The sequence below is a fragment of the Glycine soja genome, chromosome 1 (genome assembly GCF_004193775.1).
Source record: "Glycine soja cultivar W05 chromosome 1, ASM419377v2, whole genome shotgun sequence".
Taxonomy (NCBI): Eukaryota; Viridiplantae; Streptophyta; class Magnoliopsida; order Fabales; family Fabaceae; genus Glycine; species Glycine soja.
This window is the reverse complement of record NC_041002.1, coordinates 46,619,172-46,637,948: the sequence shown is the minus strand read 5'-3', so window position 1 is coordinate 46,637,948 and position 18,777 is coordinate 46,619,172. Positions and strand designations below refer to the sequence as shown.

The window sequence follows — 18,777 nt, the reverse complement described above, 5'->3', positions numbered from 1 at the left end:
ATCTTTCTTCCTAAACCTATGTTGATCGCTCCTTTCACAACCAATCAAGACAAATGAAGTATTTCCTCTCATACCAGTGTTTGTGTCTGATCTCATAATCACCGCCATAAATCCAATTTCATAAGCAATAAATAGAGTCTAATGCAAAACATCATCTCGAGTAGTAAACACCTACAATACAATCCAAACAAGTTTAGTCTTCAAGGGACATTCATTTTATTACTTTAATAACAATAAATCATATTAATACCTGAGAAATATTGAACGCATCAAAACAATCAACATGTTCTTCATTCACACCAGTTTCATCTTCATTTTGTTCATTCATATCAACTTCTTCAGACATTATATTGTCACACATCTATTGATCTTCGTCCATCTTAACAAGACATTCAAAAATTTCAACATCACAAACAAACAACCCCTAACTGCACCATACATATACTATCATACAAAACCCTATGTAATTTTTTTACTGCATATAATATTATAAAGCATTAAAATTGATAACACTATATATTAAAAACCAATAACATCAACTTTTTCTACTTAAAATTGATAACCATATAATACATAAAAAAGTATAACCTAACCAATTGTAGTAAAATAAATTATATTATTCAACTTAATTCTAATTCATGAAATTATAACCACAAAAAACAATCAATTTTAGACCACAACAATTCAAATAAATTATACATAAATTACAAGTTTAAATTATTTCACAATTAATATCATTTCCAAAATATAAAATTAAATACTTACAAATTAATTATCAATCTACACTTATTTAAAAATATTTAAAATAATAATACGAATTACATTTCAAATAAACAAATAAACAAGTAAATTTTTTATACACGTTAATTTTTTTAACAATCATATTAATATATTTATAATTTAAAAAAATTCAAAAATTTAATATTTCTTTTAATTAAAAAATTCGTATAATTCATACGGATTGGTTTCGTATAACTCATATGGATTAACCAATCTGTAAGTTTTATATAACTTATGGATTCTTTAATCCATATTTTATGCAAAAAAAAAAAAAACAAACAAAGAACGTCGACGTACCTCCGAAGTACCTCCGTTAACAACAATCAACCACCGTCACAACCACCACCAACATACCTCTGTAAAACTTTCACCTCGACCGAAGCAGCACAATGCATCTCTCACGACAATGAAAAAACCAAAAAAACCGAGACAACGAACGAATGAATGTGCTACCATAAAAAAATTAACTTAAAAAGAAGAAGAAAACACTTAAGGCCATTTTCAGAATTTTCTTTTGCTGGGTGCACAAGCAATATGCCTGGTGAAGCTAGCAACATCCAACTCAAAAAAGGCTTGGATGCAAGAGCTTTCAATTCAGTCCTTTACCGAGCCATCTTTTCCCTTCTCGCAATAATGAGTTTACACCTCCTATATTATACTTTTGTACTCATATATAGACAAAAATAATTAATTTCATACTAATTAAGAAAGTTAATTGACATCATTTAATCTTCTTAATCTCAAGTAAAAAATAAGATTATTTTTAAAATATCTTTATTAGAATTCATTGTCATGAATAAAAATGAGTCACTGAAAATAGAATTAAAATTAAATGAAGAATATTTTAGGAATTATAACATTAAATAAGATAAAATTAGTCAGATTTACATATATTTATTTAAGTCTAACATACAAAATCACTTTTTAACTTATATATGAATTCAGATAAATTACATAACTAACAAAAACTTCAAAATCCTTAAAATCTTTTCTTTAATTTCTTTTATTAATCATCTAAAACGCTAACAATGCAGCCAACTGGTGTGATTAGTCAGCTAGTTGTTAACTTTCCATCATAAAAGTCTCCGATTATTAATAGGGAATTTGTAACCATCAGTCAATCATTGAAGTTAGAAGTTTATCTATCCTAACTAAGTCCCAATCTTAAACTAACCGGTATTAACTAAACTCCAATAATTTTGGGGAAAATATCACTGGTACAAGTAATTATTCGTCTGAAAATTTAATTTCACTTTTAAATTTATTCCAATTAACTTTCCAATCCACTTGAAAGCTCATCATTCGAGTTTTTAAATCCTCTTGAAAAACTATGGATGCATGTCTCAACTCTAAACTACTTGAGCAATCATTAGGAGACTAGACTTTGGTTATTGAAGATTGCTAATTTGTGGTGCCTAGGAACTAAAATACCTACGGAACAGAGAAGAGGGAGAATTCAATTCTGATTTCAGATACAAATAGATACAAGTTTTCCTCGTATGTAGGTGACATAATTAAAACGAAAGAACAACAAACTTACCACCTGGCTGTAATCCTATAAACAGAAATTGCAGAACTTATTCACCAATCAAATTTGGTAGATGTTTCATTTTGTTAATGTGATTTTAGTTTTTTTTTTAACAACTAATTATAGTTACTAAGTTTTTTCAAGTTAAATTTACCGAGTAGTAATCAAGGATATAACTCACTTGATTGAGCAAGGATTATAAACCCCCTTATCTGTCTTTAATTTTCACGGATCAAAAATTAAATTTACCAAATAGTAAAATATAAATTAAACATGAATTGTTCAATCGCCAAGTGTGTAAATGCGTGATTCTCATTGACAACATCAAATACGAGCCCGAAACGCATAAATAACTTCTCTCCATTTCTCTCTCATGTGGAACGTATGTCCCTATAATTTCGGGTTATGGTTTTTCACTTCTTTATCATACACTACGCATCTATTAAAGTAGATAATTCATTTGGCACAAGCAAGTGATCACACTTATTGGGAACACCGGACCGGGGGAATAAACAAAATTCTGCTACCCATATGTTTTTTAAGACCATGCTCTTTGTCTTCTTTCTTGAGGATGGTAGCCATCTAATGATATTGTAGAATTAAAATAAAGAAAAGCCTCCAATTCTTCTTCTAAGTGTTATATTCTGAAGGATAAATTATACACTAAATTTCTCTAATGGGTATTACAGTTACAGTCAAAACCACCACAAAAAACATGGAATTGAATTTGGTGCATTCAAGCAATCATGCGGTCGCAAATCCAAAAACATCTTTTGGATTTGTATGGCAGAAAGAGTTTGGATTGTGATCATATTCTGTGGTGAAATAGACATTGCACCAGAAGTACTTCAGAATCTATGTACTTGCCATATACACACAATGAGTGGACAAAAATACAATGAATCACCTGCTGATATGATAATAACACCTCGTTCAAAAATACAGATTGCCATGTGCAATTTGACCCAAATTTCACTTCTTTGCAGGAGTGCACCTTTTTTTTTAGAGAAAGTCAAGAAGTGCACCTTAAAGAATGGTTAACACCATTTATAAGAAAAGTTAAGATTGAAATGATAATAAAATACAAGCACAAGATTAACAAACTATAAAATAGTGGTGTGGTTTGGATAGTATGCAAGAAGTCAAAGGTTATAACTTCATGTCACCATCATAACAAGAACAAAAGAACCAAAACAAAAACCTCATTTGGGTAAAATGAAAACCTGGAAACAATAAAATCTCATTTTTAGTGTTTTTAATTGAAAACAAAAACCTCGTTTGGGTAAAATGAAAATACGGTGACAAAGAATGTAATTTTAAGCAAATCTAAAAATACGTTTCCTTTTGAAAACACATTTTCAATATTTTTATTTCTTGAAAGTAAAAAACAAGAAATCAAACCAAGCATATTTTCAGAACTCTAATCTTTTAAAAATAAAAACAGTTTTCAGAAAATGAAAACAAGAAATGGAAACATAAAATGAAAATACAAACCAAACACTACAGCTATAAATACACTTTATTTATTTATTTATTTCTAAGTGCATCCCCTTTCTTTAAGGGGGTTAAATACCCTAATTAAGTCAGCTGGACTAAGTACAATATATCCACAATAATGTAATTCAAGCTATTAATGTTAAAAGTTTTCATAGTTCGAGAACATGAAATATCTCATGCTATAAGGAATAAAATTAATGTTCAATTAGTTTACCAATCCCTCCCACAACTCACCAACTCATAGCAGCCACAATGACCAAACGACAAGTGAGTGCACATATTATTGATCTGTATAACCCCTCCAGAAAACTTTAAAAGCAAGTCACTAAAACAATTTCGCGTGCAGTACATGTAAGAGAAATATGTGTGCCATATCAAAAAGTAAACAGCAACTGTGCATGTAACAACAATGATATACCAATTGCTTTTATAATATTGTGATCTCTTGAATGTTGATGCTGATCATGATATCCAGCATCAATAATGATGAGCAAATCATATATACAGATTCTTGGACAAAATTGGAGGATAAGAAACAAAGGAAAATCAAACAATTTTCGCAAGAATCAATATCTCACTTCCATTTTCTTGTGTTAGGAATGTAACTCCTATCTTCTCTGTCCACAATAGCCTGACAAAAAAAAGAATGAAAAACCAAAAATATTAGCAGAAGCAAGGACAGAATACCATTGTGTGACATATGGTCCAGTCAATCAATATGAAGACAATAATGTCACAGCACAATGAAACCAGTAATTAGATCTCAATAAACCTTGAGCAACACAAAAGTAATTCAAACTTCATAAGATGCATGCCTTATCTAGCATTTACATTGGCACGGAATCTATTCTGAAGCTGTTGTTGGAACTCGGAGTACTTGCTGAAGAAAGCGTGCTGCGAGTCGTTGAGTGATCCCACCCACAACACGCCCCCCAAGTCTGCGTGCCTCAGGTTGCTCAAGGACCTGTTCATATTAAATGTCATTTTTTGTAAAATTACAACTACAAAAAAAGGCTGAAATGGTTTTAAAGAAATTAATTTATTAATGTAAATTTCAAAGTTAACTGAGTCCTATATTAAAACTATAAGTTCAGTTTTGAAGATCATCTAAGCTCTTAATATCATTGCTTATGTTTTAATGTTGATTAAGGGCTATAGTAATTGTTTGCTATATTTTGATTGCACGGACACATCTTTTCAACTATCAAATTCCTTGATCCATTACTCCATCATACAACATCTTTAGATGCTCCAAGATAGAAATGTTCCACCAACTCCCTTTCAATTAGTATGCAATGATATTTACAAAATGCTCTGTTAAAATAATATAATCACCTGTAGTATTGGTAACAGCATAGCTGGATCAAAATCACTGGAGGATCGAAGAAGTCCCCATATTCTAATCACTTGATCTCTAAGCTCTAGCATGCTTTGCATTTCACTTTCTGACATCATAAAGGGTCCATTTGCATTGCCGTTGAAGACAAGGGTCCTAATGAAGTCAGGAATATACAGGTATGTTTCAGACATTGTGCCAAGGGTAAAAGCTTCAGATACCCGAGCAGCCTCTTTTATAACTAGATTCCTCAGCTCTTCACCATCTGGACTCAATAATACCTTTAGGACAGGTTGTAAAGCCTCTTTAGCAGAAAAATCTCTATCCTTTTTCCCCTGATCTAGCAGGTTTTCAAGTCTATTCCATCTGCACTGGACCAGATTAATGAATATTCAACTGCACTTCTTATAAATTATTCTACAGCATCAAATTCAAACAACAATGGATTTAAGATAGAAGCAGATTTCAAACCTGAACTTCCCATCCTTGAAAAGCAACTCAATAAGAGCATCTCTTAGATATGGATTTGGATCTGTTAGGAGCCTTTTAGCAAAATACGGGTATGATGCAGCAAGTACCTTAAAATTGGGATCAGCATACAATGCTAAACCTTCTAAAACAGTGAGAGACCTAAATATTAATGCGTAGTATGCTGGAACTGTCAACAGAAGGGGAAAAGAACAGAAAAACAAAAGTCAACCGATCAGAGTCTGCAAGAAAGTTAGGATTTAGGAATAAGAAGTAAATATTTTATATTTATAAATCACTCTAATATAGGAAAATAAATTATAGGAAATGATAAGTCACTGAAAAGCATAGTTTATCTCACCATTAAATGGATACTGATACAAAACATTTCCCAGACCATCCACTAGTGTCTTAAAGTTGAGCTCACTCACAGTATAATTAAGTGCATCATCAAAAAAGTTTCGAAGTGCTGGCACAATTGGAGATACATCAACATCCCTTGATAAAAAATTAAGATCATAGTAGTCACGAGCCATGGCCTCATAGTCTCGGTTAACCAAGTGAACAACATGACCAATTATGGCATATCTTGCTTCTTCTGGAGTCTCGCTCATCATGCCGAAATCAAGAAAAGCAAGCTTTCCCTCAGGTGTTGCCAAAAGATTCCCAGGATGAGGATCCGCATGAAAATATCCGTACTCGAGTAACTGTCTGAGACTGCACTGTATGCCTGCATTTACCAGATCCAAGACTTTTAATCCTTGTCTCTCAATTGCTTCTTGCTCATTTAGTTTGACCCCATCAACCCAATCCATTGTTAGTACTTTAGCACTTGTATAGTCCCAGAAAACATCAGGAACAAAGATATCTTCCTTGTCAGCATACAATTTTTTGAACCTCCTTGCATTTAGTCCCTCCTGCATGAACCTGTCAAAATTAACATTCAATCCCAACAAATATCTTACATAATTTAGAAACATGTATCTTTATCCATTAACATACGACACATACATCACCCTAGGGAAGATTTGAATAACAAATGAAAAAAGATACCATGGTTGTATGCTTGCCTTTGGCCTAAAAATTGGCAAAACTGCAAAGGGTTCAATGTTTATTTTTGTTTTTTATTTTCATTAGGTTTTAGAAAACAGTTTGTGACCACGGTTTTGGCTGCAGTGTCAAGGTTTTTGGAGTCACTGACTCACCGTGACCACAATTACCACATCATCAAGGATTGCAACGAAACTGCAATCGCGACCACAACCATGATTTAAAACCTTGTTCATAAAGAAAAATATAAGATGCAAAATTTGGTAATACATGAATCATGCATGCTTGGCCTCAACTAAGATACAAAGTTTGATATTGGCTGAAGAACTAACCTGCACATAGTTAAGCTCTTGAAAGACTCTACGTGCAAATTCATCAATAAGAGCAACAACATCACTGGTGATAAAGTCCACATATTTATTTATGAGAGACCCTAAACCTCTAATTAGGTAGAAGTCCATTCCTATAGCTTCTTCAATATCAGGGCGTTGCACCTTAACAGCAACAAGTTTCCCAGAGTACTTCAACCGGGCTTTATAAACTTGACCCAAACTGGCTGCTGCTACAGCCGTTGGAGATATAGTAGAAAAGATAGAGTCAATAGATAGTCCTAATTCCCTCTCAATGCATGCAAAGGCCTCCTCATCAGGAAATGTTGGCAATCCATCCTGGTAAAGCACAGAAATAATCAAGGCTACCTAAGTAACCAGTTTATTCATAAACATCTTCACAGCACAAACGAATATATAAAGGCCACAACACAACTCACTACTACTAGTGACTCCACCACATTAGTGAATAAATTTTTATTGGATATCATTCACATTGTCCATTGACAAACAGCAGCAACAACAACAACAACAACAAATGTTGTATCACACGAAGATCGGCTACATGAATCACAAAACGTCAGTCAATTCAGTTAAAGACAGATCTTCAAAGACCATAAAGTCAAATGAAGTAGTCCATAGCTTCTTATGCTGCATATAGACATAATCACTGAAGCAATCAAAATTCCCACACAATGCCAAGTTAATCAACCCCTAGAACCAATAAAAAATCTAACAGGCTACACTACACCAATCAAGTCAAGAGCTAAAAGGGTAGATAAATTCAATACCTGAAGTTCAGTGAGCTCCTCCAGATACTCAGCTGGGCATATATCAGGCCTAGTAGACAATCCCTGACCCAATTTGACAAAAGTTGGTCCCAGCCGAGTGAATGTGTCCCTAAGCTCAATTGCACGAATCCTTTTATTCTGATCAAGCACTCCACTTTTCTGGTCCAATAAAAGCTTCAATCCAAACAAACCCACCGCACTCAGAACCTGAAGGGCCCTCCCCACCACCTACCAAGAAAAAGGGTCAAATCAAATCACAAAAACCAGTCACACCCACGAAAGATATCACCAAAAAGACTCAAACTTTGGGAGAAACATAAGAAGAAAAAGTGAAAAACCTTGATGGGTTGGGAGCCATATTTGGAGGCCACAAGCTGAGGGGTGTAGGCAGTTGCATTGGCAGCACGAGCCAGGGCTCTAGCCTCAGCTTGAATGTCATCAGCACGGTTCTCTGGAAGCGCAAGCACCTTGATAGATCCATCTTTTGGGGAAGGAGGTGAACTTGTTGGTGGTGGTGTTGCCTCAACCAAAGCACCACGAGGGTGAGGATTCAGCCATGTTAACCTCGTTGTTCTAGTTCTGGTTTTTGTTCTTGGTCTTGTCCTGGTAATAGCTTTGGTTTTGAAAGAGAGCGATGATGATGATGAGTTGGGGTTTGAAAAGGAACAAAAGGGTTGACTCGAGGGCGAAGACGATGCAACCATTGATGATGCCACTGTAGCCATGAGCACTTGCTTCCTTGCTCCACCACTTTGGTGATGATGTTGTGAAAAGCCAAATCTGAAACCTTTTTTGGATTATGGAAATGAATGACCAATTGAAGAATTTTGGGAAGAAATGGTGAATTTGGACAACCTTAGTTATTCGGAATTTGGCATAAAGCAAAATCGGGGCATAGGTTATTTAGGTTTGGATTATATATGGGAATGGATAACTGGAATAGCGGAATGATCTTGTGACATGTCAAAATGTTACACTTCAGAAATTTTAATTGGTACGAAACCTTTACATACATGTTTGGTCTGTTTTAGTTTTGTTTTTAGTTTGATTTTTTTATGCTTTAGAGAAGTTCCAATTCAATTATTTATATTTTTAAACTATGTCAACATATTTTTTTTGAAAAAATAGTTATTTCATGATTGATTAATTAAAGAAAAGATTGTAGATCAATTGTAATCCATGGAAACGAAAGAAAATAGATTTTAGAAATGGTAATTGCTAGGTACTATAGTAAGGTAAGAAACCTTTACATGTTTGGTGTGTTTTAGTTTGATTTTTTTTTTTATGTTTTAGAAGAAGCTCCAATTCAATCATTTATAATTTTAAATTATGTCAAAATATGTTTTTGAAAAAATGATTGTTTCCTGATTGGTTAACCAGAGAAAAGATTGTGGATGTGATCCACAAAACCCAAAGGAAATAGACTTTAAAAATGATAATTAGTAGGTACTAGTAAGGTAAGAAACCTTTACATGTTTGGTTCGTTTTAGTTTTTTTTTTTAGTTTGATTTTTTTTATGTTTTAGAAGAAGCTCCAATTCTTTTATAATAATAAAAAAATATTTCATTAGATTTACTTACATGAAACTTACTCATGTTTTAATAAAAAATGTGATTAACATAATAAAAAATGGACATGGATTCAATGACTTTGGCTATATTTGACAAAACATATTCAGCAAATAATTTTTTTTTTAATTTCTTATTAGCTTCTAGTGTTTTTTAAAATGTGACTTGAAGTAACGTTTTTTAAAATGCTAGTTTTTAACTTTTTATATTTTCTTCCATTTTTTTCTCAATATATTTATCCAATTTTCTAGTTATCATTTTTAAATAAATTATGATTTTATTATTTTTTTGATATTTTATATTTATCATTTACTTCGATCGTTAGTTTTCTTATAATTTAATAAATTAATTTGTCAGCTTCCAACTTTAAAGTATCAGCTAGTTTTTTCAATTAATTTTATCTAGGCATGACAATGGGTGGGACGAGGGTGGATTTAGTCTCCCCACCCCCACCCCCCGCCACCAATTTATGTTGGGGTCCAAAAATTAGATTCATCTTTGTCCTCGCTTGGGGATCGGGTTTTCTCACCCCGCCCTTGATCCTATTTTATAATAATAAAAAAATATTCCATTAGATTTACTTACATGAAACTTACTCATGTTTTAATAAAAAAAGTGTGATTAACATAATAAAAAATGGACATGGATTCAATGACTTTGGCTATATTTGACAAAACATATTCGGCAAATAAGTTTTTTTTTTGTAACGTTTTTTAAAATGTTAGTTTCTAACTTTTTATATTTTCTTCCATTTTTTTCTCAATATATTTATCGAATTTCCTAGTTATCATTTTTAAATAAATTATGATTTTATTATTTTTCTACCATTTTATATTTGTCAGTTACTTCGATTGTTAGTTTTCTTATAATTTAATAAGCTAATTTGTCAGCTTCCAACTTTAAAGTATTAGCTAGTTTTTTCAATTAATTTTATCTAGGCAAGGCAACGGGTGGGACGAGGGTGAATTTAGTCTTTCCACCCACACCCTCGACTCCCCAAGTCCTTGCCGGCCCCAGCCCCGCCTCTGATTTATGTCGGGGTCCAAAAATTAGATCCATCTTTGCCCTCGCTTGGGATCGGGTTTTCTCACCCTGCCCTTGATCCTATTTTATAATAATAAAAAAATATTTCATTAGATTTACTTACATGAAAATTACTCATGTTTTAATAAAAAAAAATGTGATTAACATAATAAAAAAATGGGCATGGATTCAATGACTTTGACTATATTTGACAAAACATATTCGACAAATAAGTTTTTTTTTTTGTAATTTCTTATTAGCTTCTGGTGTTTTTTAAAATGTGACTTGAAGTAACGTTTTTTAAAATGCTAGTTTCTAACTTTTTATATTTTCTTCCATTTTTTTTCTCAATATATTTATCCAATTTCCTAATTATCATTTTTAAATAAATTATGATTTTATTATTTTTCTACCATTTTATATTTTTCAATTACTTCGATTGTTAGTTTTCTTATAATTTAATAAGCTAATTTGTCAGCTTCCAACTTTAAAGTATCAGCTAGTTTTTTCAATTAATTTTATCTAGGCATGGCAACGGGTGGGACGAGGGTGAATTTAGTCTTTCCACCCCCACCCTCAACTCCCCAAGTCCTTGCCGCCCCCACCCCCGCCTCCGATTTATGTTGGGGTCCAAAAATTAGATCCATCTTTGCCCTTACTTGGGATCGGGTTTTCTCACCCCGCCCTTGATCCTATTTTATAATAATAAAAAAATATTTCATTAGATTTACTTACATGAAAATTACTCATGTTTTAATAAAAAAAAATGTGATTAACATAATAAAAAAAGGGGCATGGATTCAATGACTTTGACTATATTTGACAAAACATATTCGACAAATAAGTTTTTTTTTTTTTGTAATTTCTTATTAGCTTCTAGTGTTTTTTAAAATATGACTTGAAGTAACGTTTTTTAAAATGATAGTTTCTAACTTTTTATATTTTTTTTCATTTTTTTCTCAATATATTTATCCAATTTCCTAGTTATCATTTTTAAATAAATTATGATTTTATTATTTTTTTGTCATTTTATATTTGTCAGTTACTTCGATCGTTAGTTTTCTTATAATTTAATAAGCTAATTTGTCAACTTCCAACTTTAAAGTATCAGCTAGTTTTTTCAATTAATTTTATCTAGGCATGGCAACGAGTGGGACGATGGTGGATTTAGTCTCCCCACCCCCACCCTCAACTCCCCAAGTCCTTGTCGCCCCCACTGCTGCCTCCAATTTATGTCGGAGTCCAAAAATTCGATTCATCTTTGTCCTCGCTTGGGGATCGGGTTTTCTCACCCAGCCCTTGATCTTATTTTATTTTTTTTTCATTAAAAATGAAGAAAATAGGACAATTTTTTTTTGGTAATTGGACTAAATCTATTACAACATGCTAAATTGAAATTTCAAGTGAAAATTTTTTGATCTCATTTATTTTTGAATAGCTTAAAGAAATATTGATCATGACACTTTGTTTATTAAGGTTGAAATTCCAAGTGTTTAGCAACACATTAAGTAAAAATTGTTTACTCTCATTTGTTTTTTGAGCTCAACATGAAATCAAGTAAAAATTATACACAATATAAGGAAAGCAATAATTACATCCCATAAAATAAGCATTAATTGATTAAAATTATAAGATTATAATAGTAATTTAAAATATTTATTATATTAGAATAGTAGTGGGACTAGGACAGGAGTGGGGACCAACATACCCAATCCCATCCCCAAATTCAACTTTCTCAATACGAAAAAACTCAAATCCAAATTCAATCCTAATCAATTTAATTTTTCTCCATCAAGATCGAGACGAGTCAAGGTCAATCCATGCATAAATGAATACACTTGGCATGCCTAATTTTGTCCCACATATCTTTGTGGTGACTTTTCCTCATTTTACATCATTCAATTAATTTGATGTCTAGATTTTGTCACTTGTTTTAAATGACTTTTTTAATTAAATAATTAATTCAATTTGTATATTTTTATACTTTAAAATCATAAAAAAAATATTCTTAAGCATGTAGATTGATTATTACAAAGTTATTTTAATTTAACCAATAATTTTTAGAAAAAAAATTTATTACACTACTGATAGCGTGTATAAAAAAAACAAAAATGTGGTAGTTCTTAAATTCTTAGAGAATCTGAACAATACTATAGACTACCGGTAGTTCTTAAACTGCCAGAATTTTCTTTCTCTGTATTGATTAATAAACACGTTTCGTAGTTTTTTTTTATAACTTTAAGTATAACAAAAATATCCAAACCAAATTAATAATTAAATTGACGTTAAAATATATTTAGGTCTATGATAAATTAATAAATTTTATGTTTATTTTTTGATAATTTTTTATTAATATTGAGTTTATAATAAAATAATAATTTTATTTTTTATTCTTAATATTTTTCTTAATTTCTGATAAATTAATAAATTTTATATTGCTCACTAATAAAAAAATTATTTATTATTAATCCCTTTAAAAAAATCTAATATCAAATAAAAAAATTATTAAAGATCAAAAATATATTTTAGTCTTAAATTAAAATATTTTTTAAAATAAATAACAAAATGTAGACCATTAAAAATTAATCTAAGGGCCTAAAAAAAGGAGAGGAAAGTCACGGTTACTTTACCCCTTAAAGTCACTGAATTTGTTTCCCTGCGTCAAAAGTGAATCTGACAAATAACTAAAAAATTAAAAATTTAATATTAAATTCTTTTTCAATTGATTATGAGCCTTATTTTTTACCTAATTTTTATCATGTTTGGATTCTTTTTGATTCCTACATAAGTTGTATTTTATAGTTTTTGATATAAGTGGATCTAATAAAATAATTTTCAATGTCTTAGATTAGTCAAGAAAGGATTTAAAATGGCATTCCGAACTTGAAAATCATCATTGCTTCAAAAGGATCATTTTTACTCACTTTAAAAACATAAATGATTAAATTAAAACTTCTAAAATATAAAAGACCAAATTAAATAAAATTAAAACATAAAGGACAAACATGTAATTTAGTATTTATTTTCTTATTTTATTTTAATTAAAATTATGTAACTTTATTTCATTTATTTAAAGTTTACAATGAAAAATAATTAACCTCCTCATAAAATTGTAAATGTATTTTTTTCATTCATGAAAAAAATTTAATACGTTTTTTATCCTCAAAAAATTAAAATGTATTATTTTTTTTATTTGAAACAAGGTTCAATTGTATCCGAATCTATAATTATGATGCTTTACATTAGTTATGTATATAACCAATATAAATATAATGTTTTTCATATTAGTTGTGTATATAACAAATATAAAAAAATTATACAGGTAGGTTCAAATACTAAATTATACTCTCAATTACAAAAATGACATATTTCAATTGTACAGAGAAGAAAGACATACTGAAAATATTACTAAGAGCGACAAACGTGCATTTTTCACTTTTATGAGAATAAAAATATTTAAGCTTATTTTTTATTTGAAAAAATTTAAATATTTTTTTTAAATAGAAGAAAAAGTTCATATTTTAAATTATAATAATAATAATAATAATAATAATAATAATAATAATAATAATAATAATAATAATAAAAAACTATTTTTCACAAGTTTTATCTTTTGAGGCAACATTCTTCAATGTACTATCGAATATTAAATGTGAGCCTCTCATTTAGACTAATTTGGATTTCCTGCACTTATATTTTCAATTGCACCAAATTTAAACTCTAATTTTATACTCTGCTGAAAAATTAAGGGTGAAAGACAGTACTTTATAATTAAGGGTGAAATAAAAAAAAATATAAGCTAAAGAATATTTCAACCTTTAGATTGAAACTATACCACGCTGTAGTTGCTTTTCAACTATGGAAGATCCTGATTCTATTTGAACCTTGTTTTCAATAGGTTGTGCAAAACTTTTTTTAAGACCCAATTTATTGGTATAGAATCCAAATTAGAAGTAATGTTTTTATAATATTTAATTTATAATATCTTTAGTATTAATTATTTTAGACTAAAATATTTTTAATTAGCTATGCGTACAAATAATCAGAAGAAAGAAAGATACATTAATAATAAAGATGATTTTGAAAAAAAAATATTATTATTAATTAAATTAAATTTTTTTAATCTTAATGAATTAAATAATTTGGTATTATAAATTGAATGATAGTAGTATTCTTTTGAGGAAAAAAAAAATCATGATAAAGAGAGGGTCACATCCAAAGCAAGGAAATGTTCTCTAAAACTGTGCCAAATGACCATCCTATCAAGCCTTGTGTTTATTGGTTATGAATGGCGTTTAATGCCATTAGATTTAGCGTACTGGCAAATTTTCCAACGAGAGGCTGTTTTACAAACATATTCCTAGATTAGGGCTGTTTCGAAAGTATTTTCTAGGGGGTGTTGTTTTTGCACGTACCCAGCATGGGATGCGCCAGTTCTGCTGGCGACTTCGTGCATGGCGGACACGTGTCGAAGGGGGGAGGGACGCGCCAGTAGTTCTGGTGATTTCAGCCCACGTGAAGTGGGAAACGCCAGCTCTGTTGGCGCCACAATGGAAGCGCCAGTGCTCTTTGCGATTCAGCCTAGGGTAGGCAGCTTTTCTGCAGCAGCTAGGACAGCTTTGCAGCAGGTGTGCAGTGCCTTTGCAGATGGTAGCGCTACTCCTCTTGGCGATTTAGGAGAAGGAAGAAAACGCCACTTCCTTTGCAGATGGTAGCGCTACTCCTCTTGGCGATTTAGGAGAAGGAAGAAAACGCCACTTCCTTTGGCATTTTAGGAGAAGGAAAAAAACGCTACTCCCTTTGGCGATTTAGGCTATTTAAATACCACTTTTAGTATTTTTCCAGCGCTTCACTTGACGTCTGCAAGTTCTTTTCCATTGTTGGCTTTGACAATCAAAAATATCTGTGGCTTCACTTTATGTCTGCAAGTTCTTTTCCATTGTTGGCTTTGGCAATCAAAAATATATGTGGTATAAAATATTTCTTTAAAGTATGTTTAATATTTCATAGACTTTCCATAGATTTGTTAGTGTGTATTTAAATGTATAAAATAAAAGAAAAATTAAGTGTTTAATGTTATTTATTTGAAGAAAATTTTATGAGTGAAAATAAAATATTTTGAATATGAAATTTGCAGTACTTTTTTAATTAGATTAAGTTGATATTGATTATTTATTAGTGGGTTAATAATTGATGAACGTTTGATCTTTCATTTAAAAAAATTTGTAGATCATATTTATTTGAAGTATTTTGAGTACGGAATTAATTTTAATATGAAGGTGTTGGATTTTTTTAATTAGATTAGGTCCATTTGTTGGTGTGTTAAAAATTTATAACCGTTTAAGTTGAAAGTATTATTTGATGATGCTTTGTTGTTTCTAGTATCATATTTATTTTACTATATTTGTAGTAATTTTGTAATTAGCTATTGTCATTTTAAATTTATTATTGTTAAGATTAATTGTTTATACTACTAACTTCGTTCATGAATTATTTTATATTGTCTTTAAAATTACTATCTTGAAATTATATTTTTTTTAAGTGTGTCCCATGAAATTAATTTGAAGTTAATTAAATTTTTTTAAAAGAAAAATTGAATGTCAAGTTCCAATAAAGGGACCTTTAGTGATTACATTTTATTAGTTTGGATTTAAAGTTTTATAAAATCGTTCGTGTTATTTAAGTGTGCTGATGTGAAATTTATTTAAACTTAATAATTTTGATTACATATTGATTAGTTTAAAATTACTACATTGAAATCATAAATTTTTTTAAAGTGTCTTAATGTGAAATTGATTTGAAGTTAAATTTTATTTTAAAATAAAGTTATATTTTGAAGTTCCAGTAATGACTTTTTGTGATACCCATTTTATAATTTATTTGACGTGTTAAAATATTCTTTTTGTAGGTACACGATGAATTCGGTTATAAGAGTGTTGTATTTCAATGGAAGGATATATGAAGACAATGAAAAAGCGATTCAGATTAAACGTGAAATTAATTTCAATGCTTTGAAGAAAAAAATTGGAGATAAGGTAAAGTTACAAAATAATGAAATTATTTCTGCTATCAACTGTAGATTTTTAGTGTCAGAAAAATATATTGCCTTGCAAATTTGTGATGACGAAGACGTTGAAACGATGCTGGAAAGTTTTAAACAACAAGACCAAATGTCAGTTTTGGAATTGTACATAGAAAAGGATGTGGCTGGTGGTTCAATGTTTCATTCTGCAAATTCGCTTACATCATGTGGAAATTATTTATCTAATGATGACACACAACCGCCAACAAATATGAGCAATTTAGATATTGACGAAGACGATGATGATGATGATGATTATCTTATGTCTAACTCATACGTTGAAAAGTCTTTAGACGAAGATGACAGTGTTGACGGTATATCTGATACAGACGATGAAGTCACTGACATTCCTCAACCAGTAAGAATTGTTCATCCAGCAGAAGGTATAATTTGCTGAATTAAAAAATTAGAAAATACATTTATTATTTGATGACAATTGAATTTAATGCTAAATAAGTATTATTTGAATTTTTATTTTGAACTGTTAGGTGCACAACGAATTGAAAATCCATTTTGGAATGATACTTTACATTATAACAATATCAACTGGAGTTATCCTGATGAGGAGGACATTTGCGATTTGGAGATGTCGTCGACCTTTAATGTTGGCCAAGAATTATATGTTGGCATGGAATTTGATAGTAAAGATGCGGTCAAAAATGCAGTCAAACAATATGTTATGAAGGTGCATCAAAGTTTCAAAGTTGTTGAAAGCAAATCAAACAAGTATGTGGTTTATTGCTTGAATAAAAATGCAGAGTGTCCTTGCTCTTTCTATATGAGGGCAATTTTATCCAAAAAAACAGATACGTGGAAAGTCACACAATGGGGTGGACCACACACATGTCTGAATATGACCATGACACAAGATCACGAGAAACTTGATTCAGATTTAATTGTCACTTGTGTAGTAGGTACGTATTTTATGTTCATATTATGTTCATTTTTTGTTAATTGTCATTTAAATTTTGTTATGTTATTGACAGACATGGTCAGAGAAGATCCATCAATAAAAATTTCTTTGATTCAAGAGAGGATTAACAGTGAATTTGCGTACAAGGTGTCGTACAAAAAAGCGTGGTTGGCGAAACAGAAAGCCATTGCAATTGAATATGGCGATTGGGATGAGTCATATGCGAAACTTTCGTCGTGGCTAACACACATGCAAAATCATTCTCTTGGATCATATTTTCAAGTATTACATGACGATTTTATCGTTGGGAATACGGTTAGTTGCGAACACCATCAGTTTCATAGAGTTTTTTGGACTTTTGGGCAATGTAAAGAGGCTTTCAAGTACTGTAAGCCAATCATACAAGTTGACGGCACGCATTTGTACGGCAAATACCGTGGGACCCTCTTAATGGCCACATCACAAGATGGAAATGGTGGTGTGCTTCCTCTAGCATTCGCGGTGGTTGAAGGTGAGACGTTGACAGCGTGGTCATGGTTTTTGGCACACTTGCGTGAACACGTCACAGATAAAAATGGTATTTGTCTGATATCTTATCGACACGCGAGTATAAATTCCACTGTCGCTAACGAAGCACTTGGTTGGCAGTCTCCCCATGGTTATCATGTCTACTGCGTGCGACACATAGCAAGCAACTTCAATCGGAAATTCAATAATGCAAAACAAAAAGAAATGTTGAAGAAATTGGGTAAGATTTCATATTTGATGGTCACGTTTATTTAACTTTCATATATACTTAAAATTGTTATTCATAACTAATTTTATGCAGCCTACACTCCTTGCAAGCACATTTTTGATCAAAATTTAGAAAAATTTCGTGAACTTAGTCCAGCCATAGCAACATGGATTGATCGCATTTCAAAGGAAAAATGGACGATGGCTTATGATAGAGAAGGACGTCGATATGACCACATGACAACCAACCTCTCAGAATGTATCAATAAGGTTTTGAAGGATTGTCGCAACATTCCCATAACAGCATTGGTCAAATCAACGTACAGTAGGTGTCGAAAGTACTTTTTTGAGCGTGGCCGCCAAGCCCAGAGACAGTTAAATGAAGGGCAAGTATATTGTTCAAAGCTTGTTAAAGAACTTAGAAAAAATCAAGAACAAGCTTGTTCGCACATCATTCGCGTGCATGACATCCACTCCACAAGGTTTGAAGTAGAGGAGACCTTCAATCCTATTACGCAACGTGGTGGACAAAAGTGGGCAGTTAACTTGAATGGTCATTATTGTCAATGCGGAAGGTATTCTGCGCTTCACTATCCATGTTCACATATTATTGCAGCTTGTGGTTACGTGAGCCTGAACTACTACCAATATATAGATGTTGTTTATACAAATGAGCA

The 18,777-nt window shown here is 31.2% G+C and overlaps 1 protein-coding gene across 2 annotated transcripts; it reads right to left on the bottom strand.

The window, feature by feature from the left end:
* Positions 1-4,157: 4,157 nt before the first annotated feature.
* LOC114417137 (protein ACTIVITY OF BC1 COMPLEX KINASE 3, chloroplastic-like) lies at positions 4,158-8,721 on the bottom strand. 2 transcript variants are annotated; one of them, XM_028382244.1, is made up of 8 exons: positions 8,118-8,721; positions 7,780-8,007; positions 6,992-7,327; positions 5,971-6,526; positions 5,613-5,799; positions 5,141-5,507; positions 4,621-4,769; positions 4,158-4,436 (listed from the first exon to the last, which is right to left on the bottom strand). In XM_028382244.1, the coding sequence occupies exons 1-7, from the start codon at positions 8,502-8,504 to the stop codon at positions 4,650-4,652; spliced, it is 2,181 nt and encodes a 726-aa protein (XP_028238045.1). In that variant the 5' UTR covers positions 8,505-8,721; the 3' UTR covers positions 4,158-4,436; positions 4,621-4,649. The 2 variants fall into 2 exon arrangements, with proteins under 2 accessions (XP_028238045.1, XP_028238052.1); XM_028382251.1 differs by having other exon boundaries at positions 4,637-4,769.
* Positions 8,722-18,777: the final 10,056 nt, after the last annotated feature.